General features: G+C 40.5%; 2 protein-coding genes across 6 annotated transcripts in view; one reads left to right on the top strand and one right to left on the bottom strand.

Annotated features, from left to right (window-relative positions):
* Window positions 1-1,660: 1,660 nt before the first annotated feature.
* Window positions 1,661-10,780, bottom strand: HSCB (HscB mitochondrial iron-sulfur cluster cochaperone). 5 transcript variants are annotated; one of them, XM_063087003.1, is made up of 6 exons: window positions 10,507-10,780; window positions 9,138-9,234; window positions 8,713-8,802; window positions 7,981-8,125; window positions 4,403-4,450; window positions 1,661-1,753 (listed from the first exon to the last, which is right to left on the bottom strand). In XM_063087003.1, the coding sequence occupies exons 1-6, from the start codon at window positions 10,740-10,742 to the stop codon at window positions 1,662-1,664; spliced, it is 708 nt and encodes a 235-aa protein (XP_062943073.1). In that variant the 5' UTR covers window positions 10,743-10,780; the 3' UTR covers window position 1,661. The 5 variants fall into 5 exon arrangements, 4 of the variants coding, with proteins under 4 accessions (XP_062943073.1, XP_062943074.1, XP_062943076.1 ...); XM_063087004.1 differs by lacking the exon at window positions 4,403-4,450; XR_010022641.1 differs by lacking the exons at window positions 1,661-1,753; window positions 4,403-4,450 and adding an exon at window positions 8,308-8,413 and having other exon boundaries at window positions 8,072-8,125; window positions 8,708-8,802.
* Window positions 10,781-14,645: 3,865 nt separating this feature from the next.
* Window positions 14,646-21,050, top strand: part of CHEK2 (checkpoint kinase 2) — a 35,856-nt gene continuing 29,451 nt past the window's right edge. The window contains exon 1 of the mRNA XM_063087743.1: window positions 14,646-14,973. Coding sequence (XP_062943813.1) covers window positions 14,646-14,973 — 328 coding nt within the window. The remainder of the gene's footprint in view (window positions 14,974-21,050) is intronic.

Here is a 21,050-nt window from a genome sequence, read left to right as displayed (position 1 = left end):
AGAGTTTAGATAAAAAGGGAAAGAATTTGGAAGAGGGGAAAAAAAGAAAAAGTAATCCTACTGACCTCAGAAGCTATGACTCAGAAACAGTCTTTTTTATTTACATCCCCCCCCACCAACCCCCCCACCAATCAGAAATGGTTTGCTGGGAGGTCTGGCAGCCTCTCTGGGCTGATGGCAATAGATAAGGGAAACTTTCTTCGAAGTTCCTCCAAAGATGTTGATCTGATTTCTTTTTGTGGTCTGATTGTTTTTGGTCCTGATTATTGCTCTGGAGAAGGAATGAAGATTGTCTACAAAAGTATTTCAAACCCTCCTTTCATCTCCTCTTTCTTTGCAGAAGCACAATTTAATCAGGACATTTGCTTGCACTGTAATTATTTACTTAAAGGACTCCTGATGTGTTTTCAGACAAGCAACTCATTCTCCTTGCAAATTGTGAGGGGGTGGAGATTGTACTGATATTCCGAAATATCATTAAACCAGACAGCTGCTGTGGTTAATTTGCCTTCTGAAGATTGGTAAATTCCTCGACGTTAACTGAGTACAACTGGATCAGGATTCACAAAACAAATTTTTAGACAAGGACAAGGAGCTGCAAAGGAGATGCAGTTTTAAGCTCTTGGGGTAGTATATGTATTTATTTATTTATTTTCTTCTTGGGGAAGTATTTAAACCTTGGTTCAGACCCCTGCCTTTTTTCAACTATAAACAAGTGATTCTCTCCAGGAGAGTCTGCATGCTGTTTCTTGGAATTTTTTAATCAGAATTTTGTTTACTATTTTAATCTCCCCTGATTCAGAGACTTGAAAAAAAAAGTATATTTTCCTGGAAATGGATCAAGAACTTAAACTGAATTTGCAAAGATCCAGAAGGGGAAGTAGAGCTGCTTTGGGCTAAATTACAAGAGCATGGAAATAGTGACAAGAAAGTGTCAACTATCCGGAGTAATTAAAACTTCTCCACCCTACCAAGGTGGAGCAGTAAATGCGGTTAGTGTTTTAATACCTGACTAATTGATGATATATTATCTACAGTTTGAAACATAGGCCAATGAGACCCTTAGGCAGCTTTGCTTGTTACCAAACAGAAAGTCCCAAGGCCACAGTAACTAATCAGACTATCTTAGTGAAGGTCATGACATTAAAGTTGTGGCTCTTGGGCAGAGGCTGGCAAACCCAGGGCCAAACCTGGCCCACTGCCTGTTTTGTAAATAAAGTTTGATTGAAACATAGCCCTGTCCACTTGTTTGCATATTGTCTCTGGCTGCTTTCCTGTTACAATGGCAGAGTTGAACAGTTGTATAACAGAGGCCATTCAACCTACAAAGCCTAAAATATTCACTATCTGGTGCTTTGCAGAAAATTTTTTTGACCTCTCCTTGCAGGACCTCAAGTTGGCTCCTTCTCCATTTCCTCATCCATTGGCATAGTTGTGTGTGGGGGGGCATGCTGTATCAAGTATCAGATGAGGAATTGACCATTCAAGCTCTGACTAGGTTGTGTTTCCTCTGGCATGACAAACTTTGTCATCCGTTAATGCATGAGCCACAGGTTTAATTAAGATAATATAAATGGTTAAAGCCTATCTATTCTCAATTAGCAGTACCCAGAAAAGAAATATACAAGAACTTTATTTTTAAAATTTTAAATTAGCAACAATTAGAGGGGAATCTTCTTTAACTTGATCTTTTCTTCAACATTTGAAAAGTATCTCATCTTTGTTAAAATTTCCTTGGCTTTTTCAAAGTCATCTGAAATAAATAGAGACATTGATGTCAGGTTTCATTTCAAGTAAGAATAAAACCAACTCTGGCGACCAAGCGCACAGGTATTGATATTCAACTCTGTATCCCACAGATATGTACAATCAACTATGTTTCAATGAAAAAAACAACAACAAAACTCTCTACCTATGAAATAATAACTCCCTATTTCCCCCTCCTCCCAGCCCTAGGCAACTACCATTCTACTTTCTGTCTCTATGAATTTGACTATTCCAGGTACCTCACATAAGTAGAAACATATAGTAATTGTCTTTTTGCGGGGCTTATTTCTCTTAGCATAATATCCTCAAGGTACATCCAGGTTGGAGTATGTGTTGAAATTTCCGTCTTTTTTAAAACTCAATAATATTCCATTGTATGGATATACCACATTTTGTTTACCTGTTTTACCTGTTAATGGACACTTGGATTGCTTCCACCTTTCAGCTACTGTGAATAATATACTGCTACTAACACAGGTAAATGAGTATTTGCTCAAGTCACTGCTTTTGAATCTTTTGAGCATATACTTAAAAGTAGAATTGCTGAATCATTTAATTTTATTTTTAATTTTTTGAGGAACTGCTATACTGTTTTCCTTAGCAGCTGCAGTACTTCACATTCCCACTAACAGTGCACGAGTTCCAAACTCTCTACATCCTTGTCAGCACTTATTATTTTCTAGTGTTTTTCTTTCCCCCTAGGGTTTTTTTGATAGTGCCATCCTAATGGGTGTGAGGTGACACCTCATGTGGTTTTCTCTCTCTCTTTTTTTTGGCAGCTGGCCAATACGGGGAACCAAACTCTTGGGCTTGGTGTTACAAGGCTCTGCTCTGACCAACTGAACTAATCAGCCAGTCTCATCATGGTTTTCATTTGCATTAGGTTAGTAATGCTGAGCATATTTTTATGTGCTTTTTGGCCATTTGTATATCTTTTTTGCATGTTCTATTTCTTAAGCTGGGTGGTGAGGACATGGGTGTTTGTTCTATTATTACTCTTGTTGAGTTCCACTATGTTCTTACTGATTTTCTGCCTGCTGAACCTGTCCAGTTTTGATGGAGAGGTGTCAAGTCTTCAATAGTGGATTCAACTATTTCTCCTTGCAGTTCTATCAGTTTTGCCTTATGTATTTTGATGCTCTGTTATCAGGTGCATACATTAGTTAAAGATTGTTAGGTTTTCTTGGAGAATTGACCCCTTTATCATTATGTAATGCCCATCTTTACCCCTGATAACTTTCCTTGCTCTGAAGTCTGCTCTGTCTGAAATTAATATAGATACTCCTGTTTTCTTTATTTCTTTTTTTTGCAGGGATCTGAATCCTTGATCTTGGCATTACCAGCACCATACTACTCCTGTTTTCTTTTGATTAGAGTTAGCATGTGATATCTTTCTCCATTCTTTTACTTTTATGTGTTTATATTTAAAGTGGATTTCTTTCTTTTTTTGTTTTCTATTTATTTATTTTCTTAAAGTGGATTTCTTGTAGACAACATATAGTTGGGTCTTGTTTTTTGAAATACTCTGACAATCTCTTCTAATTGGTGCATTTAGACCATCAATATTCAAATTGATTACTGATACATTAGATTAATATCTACCATATTTGGTACTGTTTTCTAACTTTTGCCCTTGTTCTTTGTTCCTATTTTCATCTTCTATACTTTTTCTGCCTTTTGTGGTTTTAGTTGAACATTTTATATGATTCCATTTTCTTTCTTTTCTTAGCACATACTTCTTTTTAAACTTTTTTTAGTGGTTGCCCTAGAAATTGCAACATACATTTACAACTAATCTAAGTCCACTTTTAAATAACACTATACTGCATCACAGGTAGTGCAAGTACCTTATAATAATAATCCTAATTCCTCCCTCCTGTCCCTTATGTCATTGCTGTCATTCATTTCACTTATACAAAAGCATATATAAGGATATATATACAAGTGACATAATTGAATACATTGTTGCTACTAGTATTTTAATAAACTGATGCCTGTTAGATCAATTAATAAAAATAAAAGTTTTTATTGTACATTCACTTTTCCTTCTCCATTGCTCTTCCTTTCTTTATGTAGACCCAAGTTTCTGACCTACATCAACTTCCTTTTCTCTAAAGAACTTCTTTTAACAGTTCTTGCCAAGCAGGTCTGTTGGCAACAAATTCCCTTGATTTTTGTCTGAGACAGTTTTATTTCTCCTTCAGTTTTGAAGGATAATTTTGCAGGGTATTGAAATCATGTTCAGTAGCTTTTCTTCTTTCAATACTTTTAAATATTTCACTCTATACAACTCACCTTATCTTCTCCTTCTTGCTAAAGTAGAATGAAAATAGTTTCTCCTATTAATGTTTAACTAGCATATCACTTTTTTTGGTACACAGTGTGTTTCTCCAGCAAGATTATGACTCCTTAAAGGCAGAAATGTAGATTCATGTATGAGGATATCTCAGAAAGCTCATGGAAAGATGGAATTAAAAGATAAATGAATCTTTCCATGAACTTTCTAAAGACCCCTCATACATTTTATACCTCCGCCACATAGGATGGGCATATAATAGCTACTTATTGAATGAATGGTTATGCTTTAATGTTTACAATTTCTTTCCATATTTAAGAAGGTCAAGAAACAAAATACCTTGTTCAAAAGCTCTGCTCACATTGTCAATAAATTCTTTCTGTTTAGCTGAAAGAGAAAATCATTATCTTAATTTTTCTATTTAATTAGACTCAGGGCTGGCTGGTTAGCTTAGTTGGTTAGAGCACGGTGCTGATAACATCAAGGTCCAGGGTTTGAACCCTGTACTGATCAGCCACCAAACATAAACAAAAAATACATAGAGTCATAATATGAAGACAACACTTTTTAATCATTCTGGTTTCAACACAACAAAGCAAGTGAGTTTGGATTCAAGGATAAGGCTTCATAACCTTTGTCCCTACATGTACCACAAAGGCAGCCACTATTTAGTGCAGCACTGGTTGACTCTACTTACACTTTGGTCTTTCTACCTATAAGAAGTCTGAAGGACAATCAACAAGGCTTCTAATATGGCTATAGAATCATTAAAAAACAAAAACAAAAAACCGGCAAGGATATGCCTTGATTCATGTCCACCAAGCAGTCTGACACTTCCAGATTTCAGTCAGGAGAAAATTAACATGTTGGGATTGCCTATCAGCAAGGCATTACTGACTGTGTCAGGTGACCACCTGCAAAATATAGACTCCTAGGAAAATGAAAACATTTGGATCACATTGTGTCTTAAGACAGAAGATGCCAAATGAAATGATGAAGTAGCTAACTAATATTTCTGTTGTTTCTTTATTAGAAAATGAAGAATTTTACAATAAGTGCATTTTCCAGATGTAAATAGTATCAGTCGTTTATACGGTATCTTCTTGCAAAGCACTTTTAAATACATTATATCCTGAAGGTAGGCAATGACAGAAGAATTGTCCCATGGTTACATGGTTGGTGAGTAGAGGAGCAGGAAACAGAATCCAAGTCACTTGACTCTTAGCCCTGTGTTTGAAATTCACCTCTCAGGTAGCAATGTGGTATTGATGAAAGAACACTGGACTAGTAGTCTGGAGGCTCTCAAGTCCTGACCCCAAAACTAACTAGCTCTATATCCTTAAATTTTCACTTTACTTGGGCCTTAGCAGATACCTACAGGGGAGGAAATTTAGAAATAATTCTAAATTAAGGTCAGTGACTTGCTCAAATTCAAATATTCATTACGGGGTAGAATAAATGTTTTACATGCTTTATTTTATTTAATTTAATCCTTGCAACAAGTACTCCTACTGTCTCTATTTTACAGATGAGGAAACTGAGGCTCAAATAGGTGAAGTCACTTACTCAAGATCACACAGACAGTCAGAAGAAGTGTTGGGATCAATCCCAGGTCTAGTTCAGCCCAGAGCTTCATGCTGCCCTGCCTCACAGAGCAGTACAGCTGGGCCTTCTGACTACAAGTCCTGAGTATCTCTTTTCCCCACACTACACAATTCTAATGCTGTTGATAAATCCCATGTTGACAGTCCTTTCACTGCAACTTCTATTTTACTCCTTTTAATTTCTTTGTTCATTATTACTCCGTCAATAAATATTTACTGAGTCTCTATTATACTCCAAGTACTGTTCTGTGAGCTGAGGATGTGAGGGAAGCAAAATGCAGACATGATTTCTGCTTCTGCAGAACTTCCAGTGTAATGGGGGAGGCTGATATTGCTCAAAAAATGTCACATAGAACATTAAGTTATAATTGTGATTAGTCCTACCAAGGACAGGTACTTATTACCAAAAGGTATAGACAGAGAGGTCAAAAAAGGCTTCTCTGAGGAAGCAGTGATGCCCCCAGATCTTATGGCGGAGCTGACCTAGTTAGGGTGGAGGAGATGAAGGTTTCAGTCAGAAGCAAGAGCATGTGTAAAGGCCTGGGGTAGGAGGTTGCCTGGCACAGATGAGAAACTGTTAAGTGGCTAGTATGGCTGAAGTGGAGGAGGAAAATTGGAGGGAATGGGCTGAGCCCGTGGTGCACTTGGTAGAGTGCTGCGCTGGCAGCGCGGCGACGCTCCCGCCGCGGGTTCGGATCCTATATAGGACTGACGGGTGCACTCACTGGCTGAGTGCCGGTCACCGAAAAACGACAAAAAAAAAAAAAAAAAAAGAAAATTGGAGGGAAGCACAGGCCAGACTACACAGAGCCTTGTAATGTAGGCAAAAGAGTTTAGTCTTTTTTTTGGCAGCTGGCTGGTAAGGGGATCCAAACCCATGACCTTGGTGTTATAAGGCTGTACTCTAAACAACTGAGCTAAAGGGCCAGACTGAATTTAGTATTGAACCTGAGATCAGCAGGAAGCCACTGAAAGTTTTTAAGGAAGATTAAGGGTAGTGATTAGATTTGTCTTTCAAAAAGATCACACAGTGACAGCGTAGGGATATATTAGATGAGGCCTGAAGGTACAGACAGACCAGTCCAGTCAGAAGCTATGGCAGTTGTCCAGGTGAGAGAGAATGGTAGCTTGGAATAGGGTGGTAAAAACAGAGATGAATGAATGAATGTGAGACACACTTAAGTCAGTTCTTTAAAACTTGGTGATGGCCTGACTAATCAGGTAAGGGAGAATAAAGTTAAGAACACCTCCTTGGTATTTACACTTGTGCAACTAGAAGATGTCATTTATTTAGAGGATGAACACTAAAAAAGGAACAGGTTTTCTAGGGGAGAGGCAGGGAGAGGAGATACTCATGAGTTCAATTTTGGACACACCGAGTTGGAATACATAAACTCCATGAAGGCATTGGTCATGTCTTTTTTGTTCCTTGCTGTATCCTCTGTGTTGTCCATAGTGCTTGATACACACTAGGCACGTGATAAATATTTGTGAAACTACATAAGTGTATATAGTCTGAGTGACAACCTTGAAGTCTTTTCTGTATGGAATGGCTAATTTTATGTGTCAATTTGGCTAGGCTATGGTGCCCAGTTGTCTGATCAAACACTTGTTTGGATGATTCTGTGAAGGTACTGTATTTTGCAGACGTGATTAACATTTACAATTAGTTGATTCTGAGTAAATGAGATTACCCTTGATAATGTGGGTGGGCCTCATCCAATTCAGCAAAGGCATTAAGCCCCAATACAGGTTTCTTAAAGAAGGAATTCTGCTTGAAGACTATAACATAGAAATCCTACCTGAATTTCCATCCTGCTGGCTTGTCTTACAGATTTTGGATGTGCCAGCCCCTATAATCATGTGGCCAATTCCTCAAAATATCTATCTATCTATCCTATTGGTTCTCAGGAGAACCCTGACTGATACACTATGGAATAAAGTAGAAAAGCAATATAAGAAGATCAATCTTTGCGCTGCTGCATATCTGCTGTGTGACCTTGGGCATTTCCATTAACTTCTTAGGCCCATTTTCCTTGTTTGAGATAATAATAGGATGTAAAAGCTGTCATAGGTAGGAAAGATCATTGCAATCTGTAAATTATGATTATATTCTTGGTTTAAGGCTGACTTCCATAGGGTTAGAGATATTGTAAGTTTAACCTCCAGAAATGGTTTCTGTATAACAACAACAAAAAAACTCCTTAAATCATTATGGTGACCAATATGTACTCTTTACATTCATTTTCACTTAACCTTGGATAAGTACTCATACTAGCAATAAATGGAATTTGGTGGTATTTTATCTTATACCTCTGACAATGGATTCAATCTCTTTCATGGCAGCTTCACTTTGAGCCTCTGTGAGTTTTTCATTGATTTCCATTATTTCCATGAGGAATTGCCTGTCCATTTCATAATCTGTCCCTTCGTGAATCTCCACTCCATGGAGCTTTAGCTAATGAAGCAGAAAACAAGGAAAATAAGTTTAGTTCAAGAAACTATGACCAGAGTCGTGTAAATCTTACTTACTCTTCACTCATGGGAAAAACATGAGCTGTTCCAATAATGAAATGGGGTAGGGTGCCAAAAGCTTGGAGTGAAAAGGGAGTGCTGGGACAGGATCCTACTCTGTGCTACCTGGAACTGTGTGACCCTGGGGTAGTCATTCCTCCACTCAGAGGTTGAATCAGATGTTTGTAAAGATTCTATTCAATTCTAAAATTTTCTGGATTCTAAGATGATCCTGGAAAAAAAAAAAAAAACAACCAAACACCAAAAATTACTCCTCCCTAAAATCCATCATCATCAAGTCCTTGAAATTTATAAAAAATTGTTTAAAAAAGGCAATTGGGGCAAGTAAGATTTAGAGTGAATACTCAGAGAAAACTATACTTGTGTAGTATCTCTGAGGATAAATATTGCTGGGTCCCTGGACTAACTCAGATCTCAAGCACTCTTTTGCTGAATACAGAAGAAGCAGCTGTCCTACACCACAAAGGGCACTAGGAAATCATGCATAGAAGGGTTGGGAAATCACCTTACAAGGTATAGTCCCCTGCTCAGGGGGGCCAGAAGGGTCTTATAGGCATCATTCACCAGGGTTGAATGCTTCTCTGAGAAGTCCTTTTCATTCTGTTAGTGGAGATGAAGATAGTCTTATTACCATCCAAATAAACCATTTTACATTCACAAACTTTTATAATATGCTGATTGGCAGGAACTATGGCCAAAGTAGAATTGGTGTTGGATGAGGTGTCTTTATTTTCACCTGATGGGTTCTATGTTGTCTGGGAAGTCAGACAAAAGCTCGAGTGAATAACTCCAAGGCCTGACTGGCTGGGGTCTGGCTGCCACAGGGTGGAGCTGGCTGTTCAGCTCTGTTCCTCATAATCACATAACCACAAGGTCACTGCCACCCACCCAGTGTGCACACGTTTGGGAATTATTGAGGGTGGCCAACAAGCTACCTGAGACCTCTGGCTGAAGAAATCTGGGTGAACAAGACGCTGTAGTTGCTGGTACCTGTGCTGGAGCTTTGTGGTGTCAACTCTGAAGGAACGGTTGCTGGAAGGAAATTGGGAGATGAATTCATGCAAAAAAATATTTATAGATTTGTTTATTATGGACCTGGTTCCTGTTCTTATGGGGAAGACAAAATAAACACATAAACAGAGACAACGTCAAGAGTGGTAGGTGCGGGCCGAGCCCGTGGCGCACTCGGTAGAGTGCTGCGCTGGGAGCGCGGCGACGCTCCCGCCGCGGGTTCGGATCCTATATAGAAATGACCAGTGCGCTCACTGGCTGAGTGCCGGTCACGAAAAAAAAAAAAAAAAAAAAAAAAAAAAAAAAAAAAAGAGTGGTAGGTGCTATGAAGGAAACAGAACAGGGTCAAAGACGGTAGAAGATGTGGACAAAGAGATGACATTTGCATTGAGACCTGAATGATGATGATGAGTAATCAAAGATTAGAGGAAAGAGTCATCCAGGCAGAGGGAACTGCAAGTGCTGAGACCCTGATGTTGGAGCAAGATTGGCATGCTTGAGGAACTTAAAAGCCTAGTATTATTGCAGCTCATCATAAGTGCTCAGTGACTGGTGGAGGTAGACCCCAGAGTTAAAGGGCCGGGGCATTCCCAAATCCCATCCCATGTTTCCAAGGCCCAGCCAGGTCCCTTGATCCCTGTCTCTCATTTTAATCCAATCCCTTTTGCTTTCTATTCCCAGAGCCTGACCTATTTCCTCATTAGTTCAGCTCTGCCTACACTTCACCACCTCTCCAAGCTCCTCAACCTTGGGAGGAAAAAGGCGAAAAACCTATTTATTGGACCTTATCCCTCCAATTCCTACTTTTCCCTTAGCCCTCACTCACAATATTAAGTTTTCGTGCTTTTCCCCTCTAATCTGGGACCACACTTCAGCCCTCCTTTATTAAGAGTCTCAGCCCAACTTTAGGCTTTTCTGACCGTATCCTTCAAATCTCCCTTCTCGCACGCCCTGCCTCTACAATACCACTCGCCCAAGCTCCGCCCCTCGACTTCTTCACTTTCCCACAAGTCCCGCCCCTCAAGTCCCCTCTACTGTAGCCTCTGTCTCTATTTCCTCTAACTTCATCCTCCGCCCCTCCAGCCCCTCTTCTCTCTCGTCTCCATCCCTCAATGCCCCTTCCCTCAGTCCCCGCCCCTCCATTTCCTCTCTCTCAGGAGACGTCCCCAACCCCTGCTGTCCCGGGCTCCGCCCGCTTATCTCCTTCCCGGGCCTGATCGGCCCTCCCCTTTCGCAGGCCAGCCCCTGACGTCTCTCTCGTCACGGCTCGTTTCCCGAAATCGCTGTGCGTACCAATCCATGAGGCTGAAGTGGTCTCGAGTGGGGTCAGGTGGCTGCAGCGCGCGGCAGTGCGGGCAGAAGAACCTGTCTCCTCTCTCAGGGCTCTCTGAGCCGCCGCAGTTCCAACACCGGGGCGAACTCCTTCCCGTCTGCGACGCAGCATCGCCACTTAGCAGTCTCCTTCCGGGGACCCCCGCCGGCCACAACCCCCATACCTGGAGCAAGGCCCTGGCCCTCCCGCCCCACATCTGGTCGGCTGCCTATTTCGCCGCGGTCACCGGTGGGGAAGAACGGAGAGACCGGCGGACCAGACTAGTGCTGCTGATTGGCTGGGGTGCTGAGAGGGCGGGATCACCCCCTGGATTCTGAGTCCCGCTCTGCTTTCTAAACTACAACTCCCAGAAAGCATTGAGGCTACGCGAGGCGGCCACATTTGCTGCTCCTCATTGGTCCGGCGGCGGCAGAGGGCGTTTTGATTGGCTGAGAGTAGAGTTTGTACCCGCAGATTTAGCGCCACTCTGCTGGCTGCGGCTGCCGAGAGTGTGTGAACTCCAGGTGGTCTCGTGCGGTGAGTGGTAGTGGGAAACTTTTCTTGGGTATTGTTTGGAGGTTCGAGTCCCGTCCTCAGCGTCCTGTGCGAGCGGAATTTCCCGAGCTTCCTCTTTGTCTGTAGTTTTGAGCTGGAGGGGGAGTGCCTGGGTTTCTCTCTTCCTTTGTAGATAATCTTAGAGGTGAGATTCACTTCCTCTGTTACTTACAAGCTGAAACAGGCCTGGAAATACAGGATAAGAAGGAACAGAGTTATGCTGTTCAGTATCAGAGCGAAGTTACCTTGTAAAGATTTTGTAGATTTTCGTAATTATTAACATTCTTTAGGTTCAATCTCTAAAATACTTTTTGGGAACCAAGTCTTAGCTGGTAGGTGCTGCAGGAACTGGAAACGCACTGGCCTATGTAGGAGGATGTCCCGCGAGCATCCATAAGTAAGTGCGTGTGATGGGTGAAGTGGGCGCGAGGACGCCAGTCCTCCTTGGGACTCAGTTTCTCTATTTGAAAAAAAGTTGTGTTGCACAACCTTGTATAAGGCCTCTCGAATTTTTTGAGACTGGAATTCTGTTCACAGTCCTGGAGTTTTGTTCACAGTCCTGGAGTTTTGCTCTGGTCACTTTGGTTTTTCTCTCACCACTCTACATGTCTTTCCAATAAGAATAGTTCTTAATTAGCAAGCATGGGATAGGTGTGTTGGGGACTGGGGGGAGAGTTACATGTATGGGTCTCATTTAATCCTCTCCATCTATCTACTTTTTTCAGATGAGGAAACAGGCTCAGAGAGGTTGTGAGGTACCTAAAAGTCAAGTAAAGATTTGACTTAGGCGTCTGATCTGTTTGCCTCTAACCTCTCACAGCTACTTTTTGACACACTGTCTTTCTTAACTTGTCAAGGTGGAGAAGTCTTGCTCAAAAAGCTGCTGGAAGGACCCAGACTGGCTGAGGTAATATTTGAGCAGAAGGCAGGTGCATCAGTGACATCACCTTCCTGGTGTGTTTTAAGGAAAACTCATCAGGACCTTTGTATCTTGAGAGCTGTGTAAATGCAGCCAGGGTGAGTACAGTAGTCCCTTCTTGTCTGCGATTTCGCTTTCTGTGGTTTCAGTTGACCTGTGGTCAACTGTGGTCCGAAAATTATTAAGTGGAAGATTCCAGAAATAAATAATTCATAAGTTTTAAGTTGCACGCCATTCTGAGTAGCATGATAAAGTCTTGCACAATCTCTCTCTGTCCCATCCGGGTGGTGAATCATCCCATTATTCAGTGTATGCATGCTGTAGATGCTTCTGGCCTGTTAGTCACTTAGTAGCCACTTAGTAGCCCTGTTGGTTATCAGGTGGACTCTTGCCATATCTTAGCGCTTATGTTTAAGTAACCCTTATTCTACTTAATAATGGCCCCTGAGTGCAAGAGTAGTGATGCCAGCAATTTGGATATGCCAAAGAGAATCCAGATGTAAGGTGCTTCCTGTAAGTGAAAAAGTGAAAGTTCCCGACTTAATAAAAAAAAGAAAAAAAAATATATGCTGAGGTTGCTAAGATCTAAGATGAGAACAAATCTTCTATCTGTGAAATTGTGAAGAAAGAAAATAAATTCATGCTAGTTTTGCTGTTGCACCTTGTGTTAGTCCATTTTTGTGATTCTATGATAGAATACCTGAGACTGGGTAAATTATAAAAAAAAAAGGTTTATTTGGCTCATGATTCTGGTACAGCTGCTTCTGGCATGGCCCTCAGGCTGCTTCTACTCATGGCAGAAAGTGGCAGACCAAGTGTGCAAGGAGATCACATGGCGAGAGAGGAAGCAAGAGGGAGGGAGGGAGCGGAGGTGCCAGGCTCCTTTTAACAACCAGTTCTTTCGCGGAAAACTAGTAGAGGTAGAAATCACCCATCTCCCCTATCCCCCCAGTCTGCATTAATCTATTGAGGAAGGAATGACCCCAACCACCCAAACACCTTTTACTAGGCCTCACCTCAACATTGGGGATCAAATTTCAACATAGGTTTTGGAGGGTCAGTCATGTCTACACTTCAGATTGAAGAAGTTAGGGTCACAGTGTGTGATAAGTGCTTGGTTAAGATGGAAAAGGTATTAAATTGTTGAGTGGAGGACATGAACACAAATGTGTTCCCATTGACAGCACTTGAATATTTGAGGTTTGGACATCCACTGGAGGTCTTGGAACGTACCTCCTGTGGATAAGGGGGGATTACTGTTTTGTTATAATTGTTCTATTTTATTATTGTTATTATTCTCTTACTGTGCCCAATTTATAAATTAAACTTTATCCTCATTTTTTCCGCAGTTTCAGGCATCCACTGGGGGTCTTGGAACATATTCCCTGAGGATAAGGGGGAACTACTGTAATGTTGTGTAGTATGTTCTTCTGGAGAAGTAGCCTGAGTGGGGAGGAGGAAAGAATGTACTTTTTTCTTTTTTTAAAAATCTGATTAGGTCAGCATTGAAAGTTACTTTGACTTTACTGGTGGTTCTGATATCAGAGTCTAATTGTCCATCAAGTTAATTCTGAGGCAAGAGTGGGAGCCTCTGTTATGGTCCCCTGTGACTCAAAGAATGGTTCCTACAAGATTCCATCAAGAGTGGGAGGCCATTTAGGGTGCTGAAAAGATGAGCTCAATAGTTACTTAGCATCACAAAGGCTAGGTGGAGTTGTTTAGAGCAGTCTTCTAGATTGAACAAACAGGAGCAAGCCTGGGGGAGAAAGGGTATCAGTGACATTTTACATAAATGATCGCCTTGGAGTGGTGCAGGGAGCTACTGTATGGTTTCTTTTTTGCCTCTTTTCTATCCCAAGCAGCCTAACCCCTCACCTTCTTTCCCTTTCCAAAATATACAGGTACTCCTCAATTTACATGGGGTTGCATCCCAATAAACCCATTGTAAGTTGAAAATATTGTAAGTTGAAAATACATTTAATACACCTGATCTACTGAACATCCTAGCTTAGCCTATCCTGTCTTAAAAGTGCTTAGAACACTTACATTAGCCTACATTTGGGCACAGTCATCTAACTCAAAGCCTTTTTCATAAAAAAGTTTTGAATATCTTATGTAATTTATTTAATACTGTGCTGAAGGTGAAAACAGAATGGTTGTATAGGCACTCAAAGTATGGTTTCTATAGAATGCATATTGCTTTCACACCATTGTAAAGTCAAAAAGTCTTATGTTGAACCATCATAAGTTGGGTACCGTCTGTATGTGAAATTTAAGTGCAGTATTGAGTGTAGTAATACATTTTAGATTTCATTCCTAGTTTTTAAAAATTGGGTGAATGTAAGCTTTTATGAATCCCCTTTCCCAGCTCAGTTTTATTGCTTTTTACTTATTTGTAGCCTTCAAATTATTTTTTTTGTTTTGTTTTGTTTTTCTGTGGTTTATGGCTGCCAGACAAAAAAGTGATCTGGTGAAAATGATCTTCAGAAAAACTACAGGTCTAGACTGTTAGGATTTTAATTTTTGTACAACGTGCTTGCCCTAGATTTTTTTTTTCTGTTGTAATATGCCTATACTTCACTTTTGAACTTTGTCTTTTTCCTTGAAACTCACCTGATTGTTGGGCACTTACTTTTTGAGGTTGTGATGTCTCGGGAGAAGGATGCGGAGGGTCAGCAGTCCCACAGCAGCGTGTCCTCACAGTCCCATGGCAGCAGTGCCTGTTCACAGCTCCAAGGAGGCTTCACCCAGTCCCAAGGCTGTTTCTCACAGTCCCAGGGCACGTCCAGCTCCTCCACCAGCACGGTGCCCACCTCCAGCCAGTCCTCTCACTCCAGCTCTGGGACGCTGAGCTCCTTAGAGACAGTGTCCACTCAAGAACTCTATTCTATTCCTGAGGACCAAGAACCTGAGGAGCCTATCCCTGCCCCTTGGGCTCGATTATGGTCCCTTCAGGATGGATTCTCCAATCTCGGTAAGACCCTTTGTTACATCGTGTAATGTTTTGTTCAGAAAAACAATTACAGAAAGTTGTTGAAGCAGAAAGCTTGAGTCACTCCTGGAATGATTCTGGAATTTGAAAGCAATGACAAAGAAAACCCGACCCAGTGTTGGGTGGTAACCTGGCCCTTACTTGCTGTGGATTCCTTTCATTTATTCTTTCAGCAAGTATTAATTGGGCATTTGCAATGTGCTGTCCATCTGAGGATCTGAAGAGAGCTGTGGACCCTATCCCTGGAAAAATGCATATTCACACAAACTTGTAAACATTATTATTTAATCACAGAAGCTTCCCCAGTAAACCCCTGCTGTGGTATGCTGCAGCTACAGAGCATCACAACTGTTCAGAATAGGGAAGACTGTTTGTTGACCATCAGTTATTTTTATCTCAAAGTAGCCAGCCTTGTAATTTAAATATGTTGATCCTCTCTGACACCTCCTGGTTCCAGTAGTAAGTCTTTGCCATGAGTGTGTTTGAAATAGCATTTTTCCTCCCTTTTACATTAAGATGACCTCTTCATTAGAACAAATATTTTATTTATTTATTTATTATTTTTTTTGACTTTTTCGTGACCGGTACTCAGCCAGTGAGTGGACCGGCCATTCCTATATAGGATCCGAACCCGCAGCGGGAGCGACGCCGCGCTCCCAGCGCCGCACTCTCCCGAGTGCGCCACGGGCTCGGCCCAAATATTTTATTTTTTAATTAATTATTATTATTATTTTAAATTCTAAGATGTTGCGCAGCAGTTAGGGGGAGGGGGAGAGGGGAAGGCGGAGGGGGATAGGGTGGGAGAAAGAGAAGGGGAGGGTGTCGTTGAGGCCTGTGGCATGCCCCCTTCATTCTGGCAGTGGAGCCCAGGGGGCTTCCAGTGGTGGCTTGGTCATGGCTTGACTGGATGTGGACTTCAGGTGGGAAAAAATATTTTAACTTTACATTTATGAAATAGAAAATAATAATATAAAGAAATGAATGACTAATATACTATTTTGTACCATCATCCTGTTTTATTTCATGACCAACTTTGATGTCTTGAAAAAACATTAAAAAAATGGGGAAACAATATAGCAACATTCCACATGTACAATTTAAAATTAAGAAGTAAACATTTAGAGCTACTTTTTACCCATTTAAGCCATATTTTTAAAATAGGCTTATAGGCTTAGGTGAGTGGGAAACAGAGATGGTGAGAAAGGGTATGGGGTGCATGTCCTTTAAAAGAGACCATATAGACAGCCTGATACGGTAACCAGCATAAAGTAGATGTTCAATAAATAGAGGTTATTTGTTATTATTACTTTTTTTTTTTTTTTTGTCTTTTTGTGACCGGCTGCACCGCACTCAGCCAGTGAGCACACCAGCCATCCCTATATAGGATCCGAACCCGCGGCGGGAGCACTGCCGCGCTCCCAGCGCCACACTCTCCCGAGTGCGCCACAGGCTCAGCCCAGCTTATTGGCCATTCTTATATCTTTATTGGAGAAATGTTTATTCAGATCCTTTGCTTCTTTCTTTTTTTTCCTATTTTTTTTTGGCACTGGCCAGTAAGGTGATCCAAACTTTGTTTATTTCTTTTTTTTTTTTTTTTTTTTAAAAGATGACCGGTAAGGGGATCTTAACCCTTGACTTGGTGTTGTCAGCACCACGCTCAGCCAGTGAGCGAACCGGCCATCCGTATATGGGATCCGAACCCGGGGCCTTGGTGTTATCAGCACCGCACTCTACCGAGTGAGCCACGGGCTGGCCCAAACTTTGTTTATTTCTTAATTGGGTTGTTTGTCTTTTGAGTTGTAAGTGTTTTTTTACATAGTCTAGATACAAGTCCCTTATCAGATATGTTTTGTAAATATTTTCTCCCATTTTGTGGGTTGTCTTTTGATTCTCTTGATGGTGTTCTTTGGTGCACATAAGCTTTTAATTTTGATGATGTCCAGTTTCTCTATTTTTTTTCTTTTTTATTCCTTGTGCTTTTGATGTCATATCTGAGAAACCATTGCTTAGCCCAATGTTACAATGATTTAGCATTTTTTTTCTTCTCAGAGATTTATAGTTTTAGCTTCTACTTTTGCAGTCAGAGGGGACTGTGGAGCCCAAGGGAGACTTGTTCCAGTTTGAAATGATAGTGAGTGAAACTTGTAGAGAGAGGGATTAAAAATGCTTGAGTGGGAAGAAATAAGAATGAGAATGTAGCTGGGGGTAAGGGATGGGTGAGGGTGCTGCGGTTTTGTTTTGTTTTTTTTTAAAGATGACTGGTAAGGGGATCTTAACCCTTGACTTGGTGTTGTCAGCACCATGCTCTCCCAAGTGAGCTTGCGGGTTTTTATTACGGTTTAGTTGATTTTTGTTTATGATGTGAGGTAGGGGTTCCAGTATATTGTTTGCACGTGGATAAGCACTTTTCCCAGCACCATTTGTTGAAGACTGTTCTTTCCTCAGTGAATTGTTTTGACACCCTGTGGTTAATCAATTGACTGCAAATGTGATGTTTTATTTCTGGTCTTTTACATTTATATATATGTCTATCCTTGTGCTAGTACCACACCATCTTGATTATGGTAGCTTTGTAGTGAGTTTTGAAATTGCACACTCTAACTCTGTGTTTAATCTTTGAATTTATTCTGGCTATTCTGGGTCCTTGCATATCTTTAAGAATTTTAATACAAGTTTGTTAACTTCTGCAAAGATGGCAATTGGGATTTTGGTAGGGATTGTATTGAATGTGGAGATTATTTGGAGAGTATTGCCTTAATAATATTAAGTCTTACAATCCATGAACATTTATATAGGTCTTTACATTTTTTCTCAGTTGTGTTTTGTAGTTTTCTGAGAATAAGATTCACGTTCCTTTTATTAAATGTATTTCTAAGTATTTTATTCTTTTAATGCCATTGTAATGGAATTGTTTTCTCAATTTCATTTTAGTCTTGTTCATTGCTAGCGTATAGAAATACAAGTGATTTTTGTATATTGACTTTGTATCCTGTAATGTTGCTGAAGTTTTTTTTAGTTTGAATAGTTTTTATTGGGTTCCTTAGGATTTTCTACATAAAAAATCATGTCATCTGTGAATAGACATAGATTTACTTCTACCTTTCCAATATGGTTGCCTCTTATCTATTTATTTCCTAATTGCCCTGCCCAGAATCTCTAGAACAATGCTCAATAGAAGTGGTAAGAGTAGATGTCCTTGCCTTTGTTTTGATCTTAGGGGGATAGCTTTCAGTCTTTTTTATTTATTTTTTCTGGTGCCTGGCCAGTATGGGGATCTGAACCCTTGTCATTCCTGATTTTAGTGATTTGAGCCTTATCTCTTTTTTTGTTTGGTCAGTCTAGCTAAGGTTTGTCAATTTACTGATCTTTTCAAAGAACCAACTTTTGGATTCATTAATTTTAAGTGTTTTTATATTCTCTATTTCATTGATTCTTGCTCTAATTTTTTTTTTTTTTTTTTGTCTTTTTCGTGACCAGCACTCAGCCAGTGAGTGCACCGGCCATTCCTATATAGGATCCGAACCCGCGGCGCGGCGGGAGCGTCGCCGCGCTCCCAGCGCCGCACTCTCCCCAGTGCGCCACGGGCTCGGCCCCCTGCTCTAATTTTTATTATTTCTTTCCTTCTGCTTACTTTAGGTTTTAGTTGCTTCTCTTTTCCAATGTCTTAAGGAAGGTTAAGTTATTGACCTGAAAATTTTCTTGTGTAACTTAGACATATACAGCTATAAATTTCCCTCTAAGTTTTAGTTCCATTTAATTAAGTTTTGCTATGTTGTGTGTTCATTTTAGTCATTTTAAAGTATTTTCTAATTTCCCTTTTGATTTTTTTTTTCTTTGATCTTGGATATTTAGGAGTGCATTTACTTTCCACTTATGTGAGTTTCCCTAATTCCTTTGTTTCATTGATTTCTAATTTTATTACATTATTGTTGGATAACACACTTTGTATGATTTCTATCCTTTTAAGTTTATTAAGGGGGTTTCTTGGCCTAGTTTATGTTCTATTCTGGAGATGGTTCTATGTGTATTTGAGAAGAATGTGTATTTTCCTTTGTTTTGTTTTGGTGGCTGGCTGATATGAGGATCTGAACCCCTCACCTTGTTGTTATCAGCACCACATTCTAACCAAGTGAGCTAACTGGCCAGCCCTGCATTTTCCTTTTGTTGGGTGGAATATTAAGATTATCTTATTTAAATTTCAGAATAATCCTATGAGAGAGCAGTATTGTTCTTATGTCTATTCTACAGAGAACAAACTGAGCAAACCTTTCTCTGAGAGAAATTGATTTAACTTGCCTGCAGTCATACAGCCAGGAGAGGGTAGGGGCAGGATTTGAACTTACAACTTTTGGACTTTAAAAATAAGTTAACCTGAGTAAAGAAGTGAGTTTGGGGTAAGAAAGGTAACAAAGTTAGCAGTGAAAGGAGACTGTGGAGCCCAAGGGAGGCTTGTTTCAATTTGAATGAGAGTGGGAGAAACTGGTAGAGATTAAAAATGCTTGAGTGGGAAGAAAATAAGAGTGAGAATGTAGCTGGGGGTGGCAGAAGGGTGAAGATGCTGTAGTCAGAAAAACATGGGTTCAGATCTTAGCTCTGTCCCTTACTAGCTGTGTGGCCTCAGGTGAGTGATGTTAACTTCTCTGAACCTCACAGGGCTCATCTGTAAAATGAGGAAATGATGTAAAGAAAAGGGAGGAAAAGGATCCCTATACTGGCCAGCTGCAAAAAAAAAAAAAAAAGAAAGAAAGAAAGAAAGAAAAGGCAGGACGATAGGTTGAAGGAGGTTGGGACTGAATGGGATCAAAGGAAGAGATGGGTTCACTTTTCCCAGATGCTCTTAATTTTTTCAGTGATGTAGAATCAGCGAGTTTGAACGTGAAGAGGTCTGGAATCCCTGGCAAAGGAAAAGAACTCACCAGCACTTTCAGTTTGCTCACTAAAACCAATATATCCATTCTTTTCCCCATATAATCTGTTACCTGTATACCCTTCTTCTCTGCTGCTAGGAGGGGCCCATCCCTCCTCGAGTTAATACCCCTAACTGCCTCACTGAGAACTTCTGGTTCCCCTGCCTCCCACCTTGCTCTCCCTGCTTCGGTCCTCCTATCTACTGGAGGGATCTCTTAATGAGCAAAGGTCAGAGCAAGCCCTTCCATCAGCAGCCACCCCTCTCTCTTTCTGTTCACCATCCCCAGACTGGTCATGTTCTAAATGCTACATGCCTTTCCTTTTCCCAACTTCCCCAGAAGCTCCTGGTTTTTAGTAGAAATACCATCATTTATTTATTCCTTGCCTTATGAATGGATGCTTAGGTTGTTTTCAATTTTTGCTCCAGAAAGCAAGGCTGCAGTGAATGTGCTTGTAGTTATCTCCTTGGTCAGTTGGGCAAATGTCTTTCTAGGGTAAAGCCTAAGCTGAATTGCTGGGTCATAGAATAGACATGGCTTTACTTAGTAATGTTTATTGTTGTATTGCCGTTTGAAGGGGCTGTTCAATCTATCCTTACTGTCTTGCCTCCTCTATGAAGCCTCCCTGAGGACCCCAGGCAGAACTGCTGAGGTGTCCTACATCTATGTTTCCCCTGGACAGCTTTCCTGCTGTGTCCTTGTCAATTGTATGTTCATCTTCCCACTAGACGGGAAACTTTCAAATGATTGATCTCTTTTAATTTTTTTAATAGGTTGTATTGGTATTAGATACAAAATTCAAAAGTGGTGCAACATCTTTGTCCAACTTCTGTCCGTCTCCCAGCTATGTCCCAGTATTGCTGATTTCTCATGTAGCCTTCCAGAGATATTTGATGTATATATAAGCAACTAAATGTCTGTATATTCTTTTTTCCCATTTATTTTATACTAATTGTAATGTACAACATGTTGTTCTGCAACTTGCTTTTTGTACTTAACAATGTATCTTAGACATCCTTCCATCAGAATATAAAGATCCTCATTCCTTTTTATAGGTATATAAATTTATTGAAACTGCCCATTATTCATGAACACTTAAGTTTATAATCTTTTGCTATAAGAATAATGCTATAGTGAGTAACTGTACATATG

The sequence above is a fragment of the Cynocephalus volans genome, chromosome 2 (assembly GCF_027409185.1).
Source record: "Cynocephalus volans isolate mCynVol1 chromosome 2, mCynVol1.pri, whole genome shotgun sequence".
Lineage (NCBI taxonomy): Eukaryota > Metazoa > Chordata > Mammalia > Dermoptera > Cynocephalidae > Cynocephalus > Cynocephalus volans.
Note: the sequence above shows the minus strand (reverse complement) of the source record. Positions and strands in the feature narration are given on the sequence as shown.

Bases quoted from the DNA above. Each gene is read 5' to 3' on its own strand.
- HSCB (XM_063087003.1), bottom strand. From the start codon at position 10,742: ATGTGGGGCGGGAGGGCCAGGGCCTTGCTCCAGGTATGGGGGTTGTGG. The intron at 8,803-9,137 runs GTAGCTTGTTGG...CTCCACTAACAG, and splicing joins TCTTCAGCCAGAGGTCTCAG to AATGAAAAGGACTTCTCAGA. The intron at 4,451-7,980 runs GTATAAGATAAA...TTTCTCTTTCAG, and splicing joins GATTGAATCCATTGTCAGAG to CTAAACAGAAAGAATTTATT.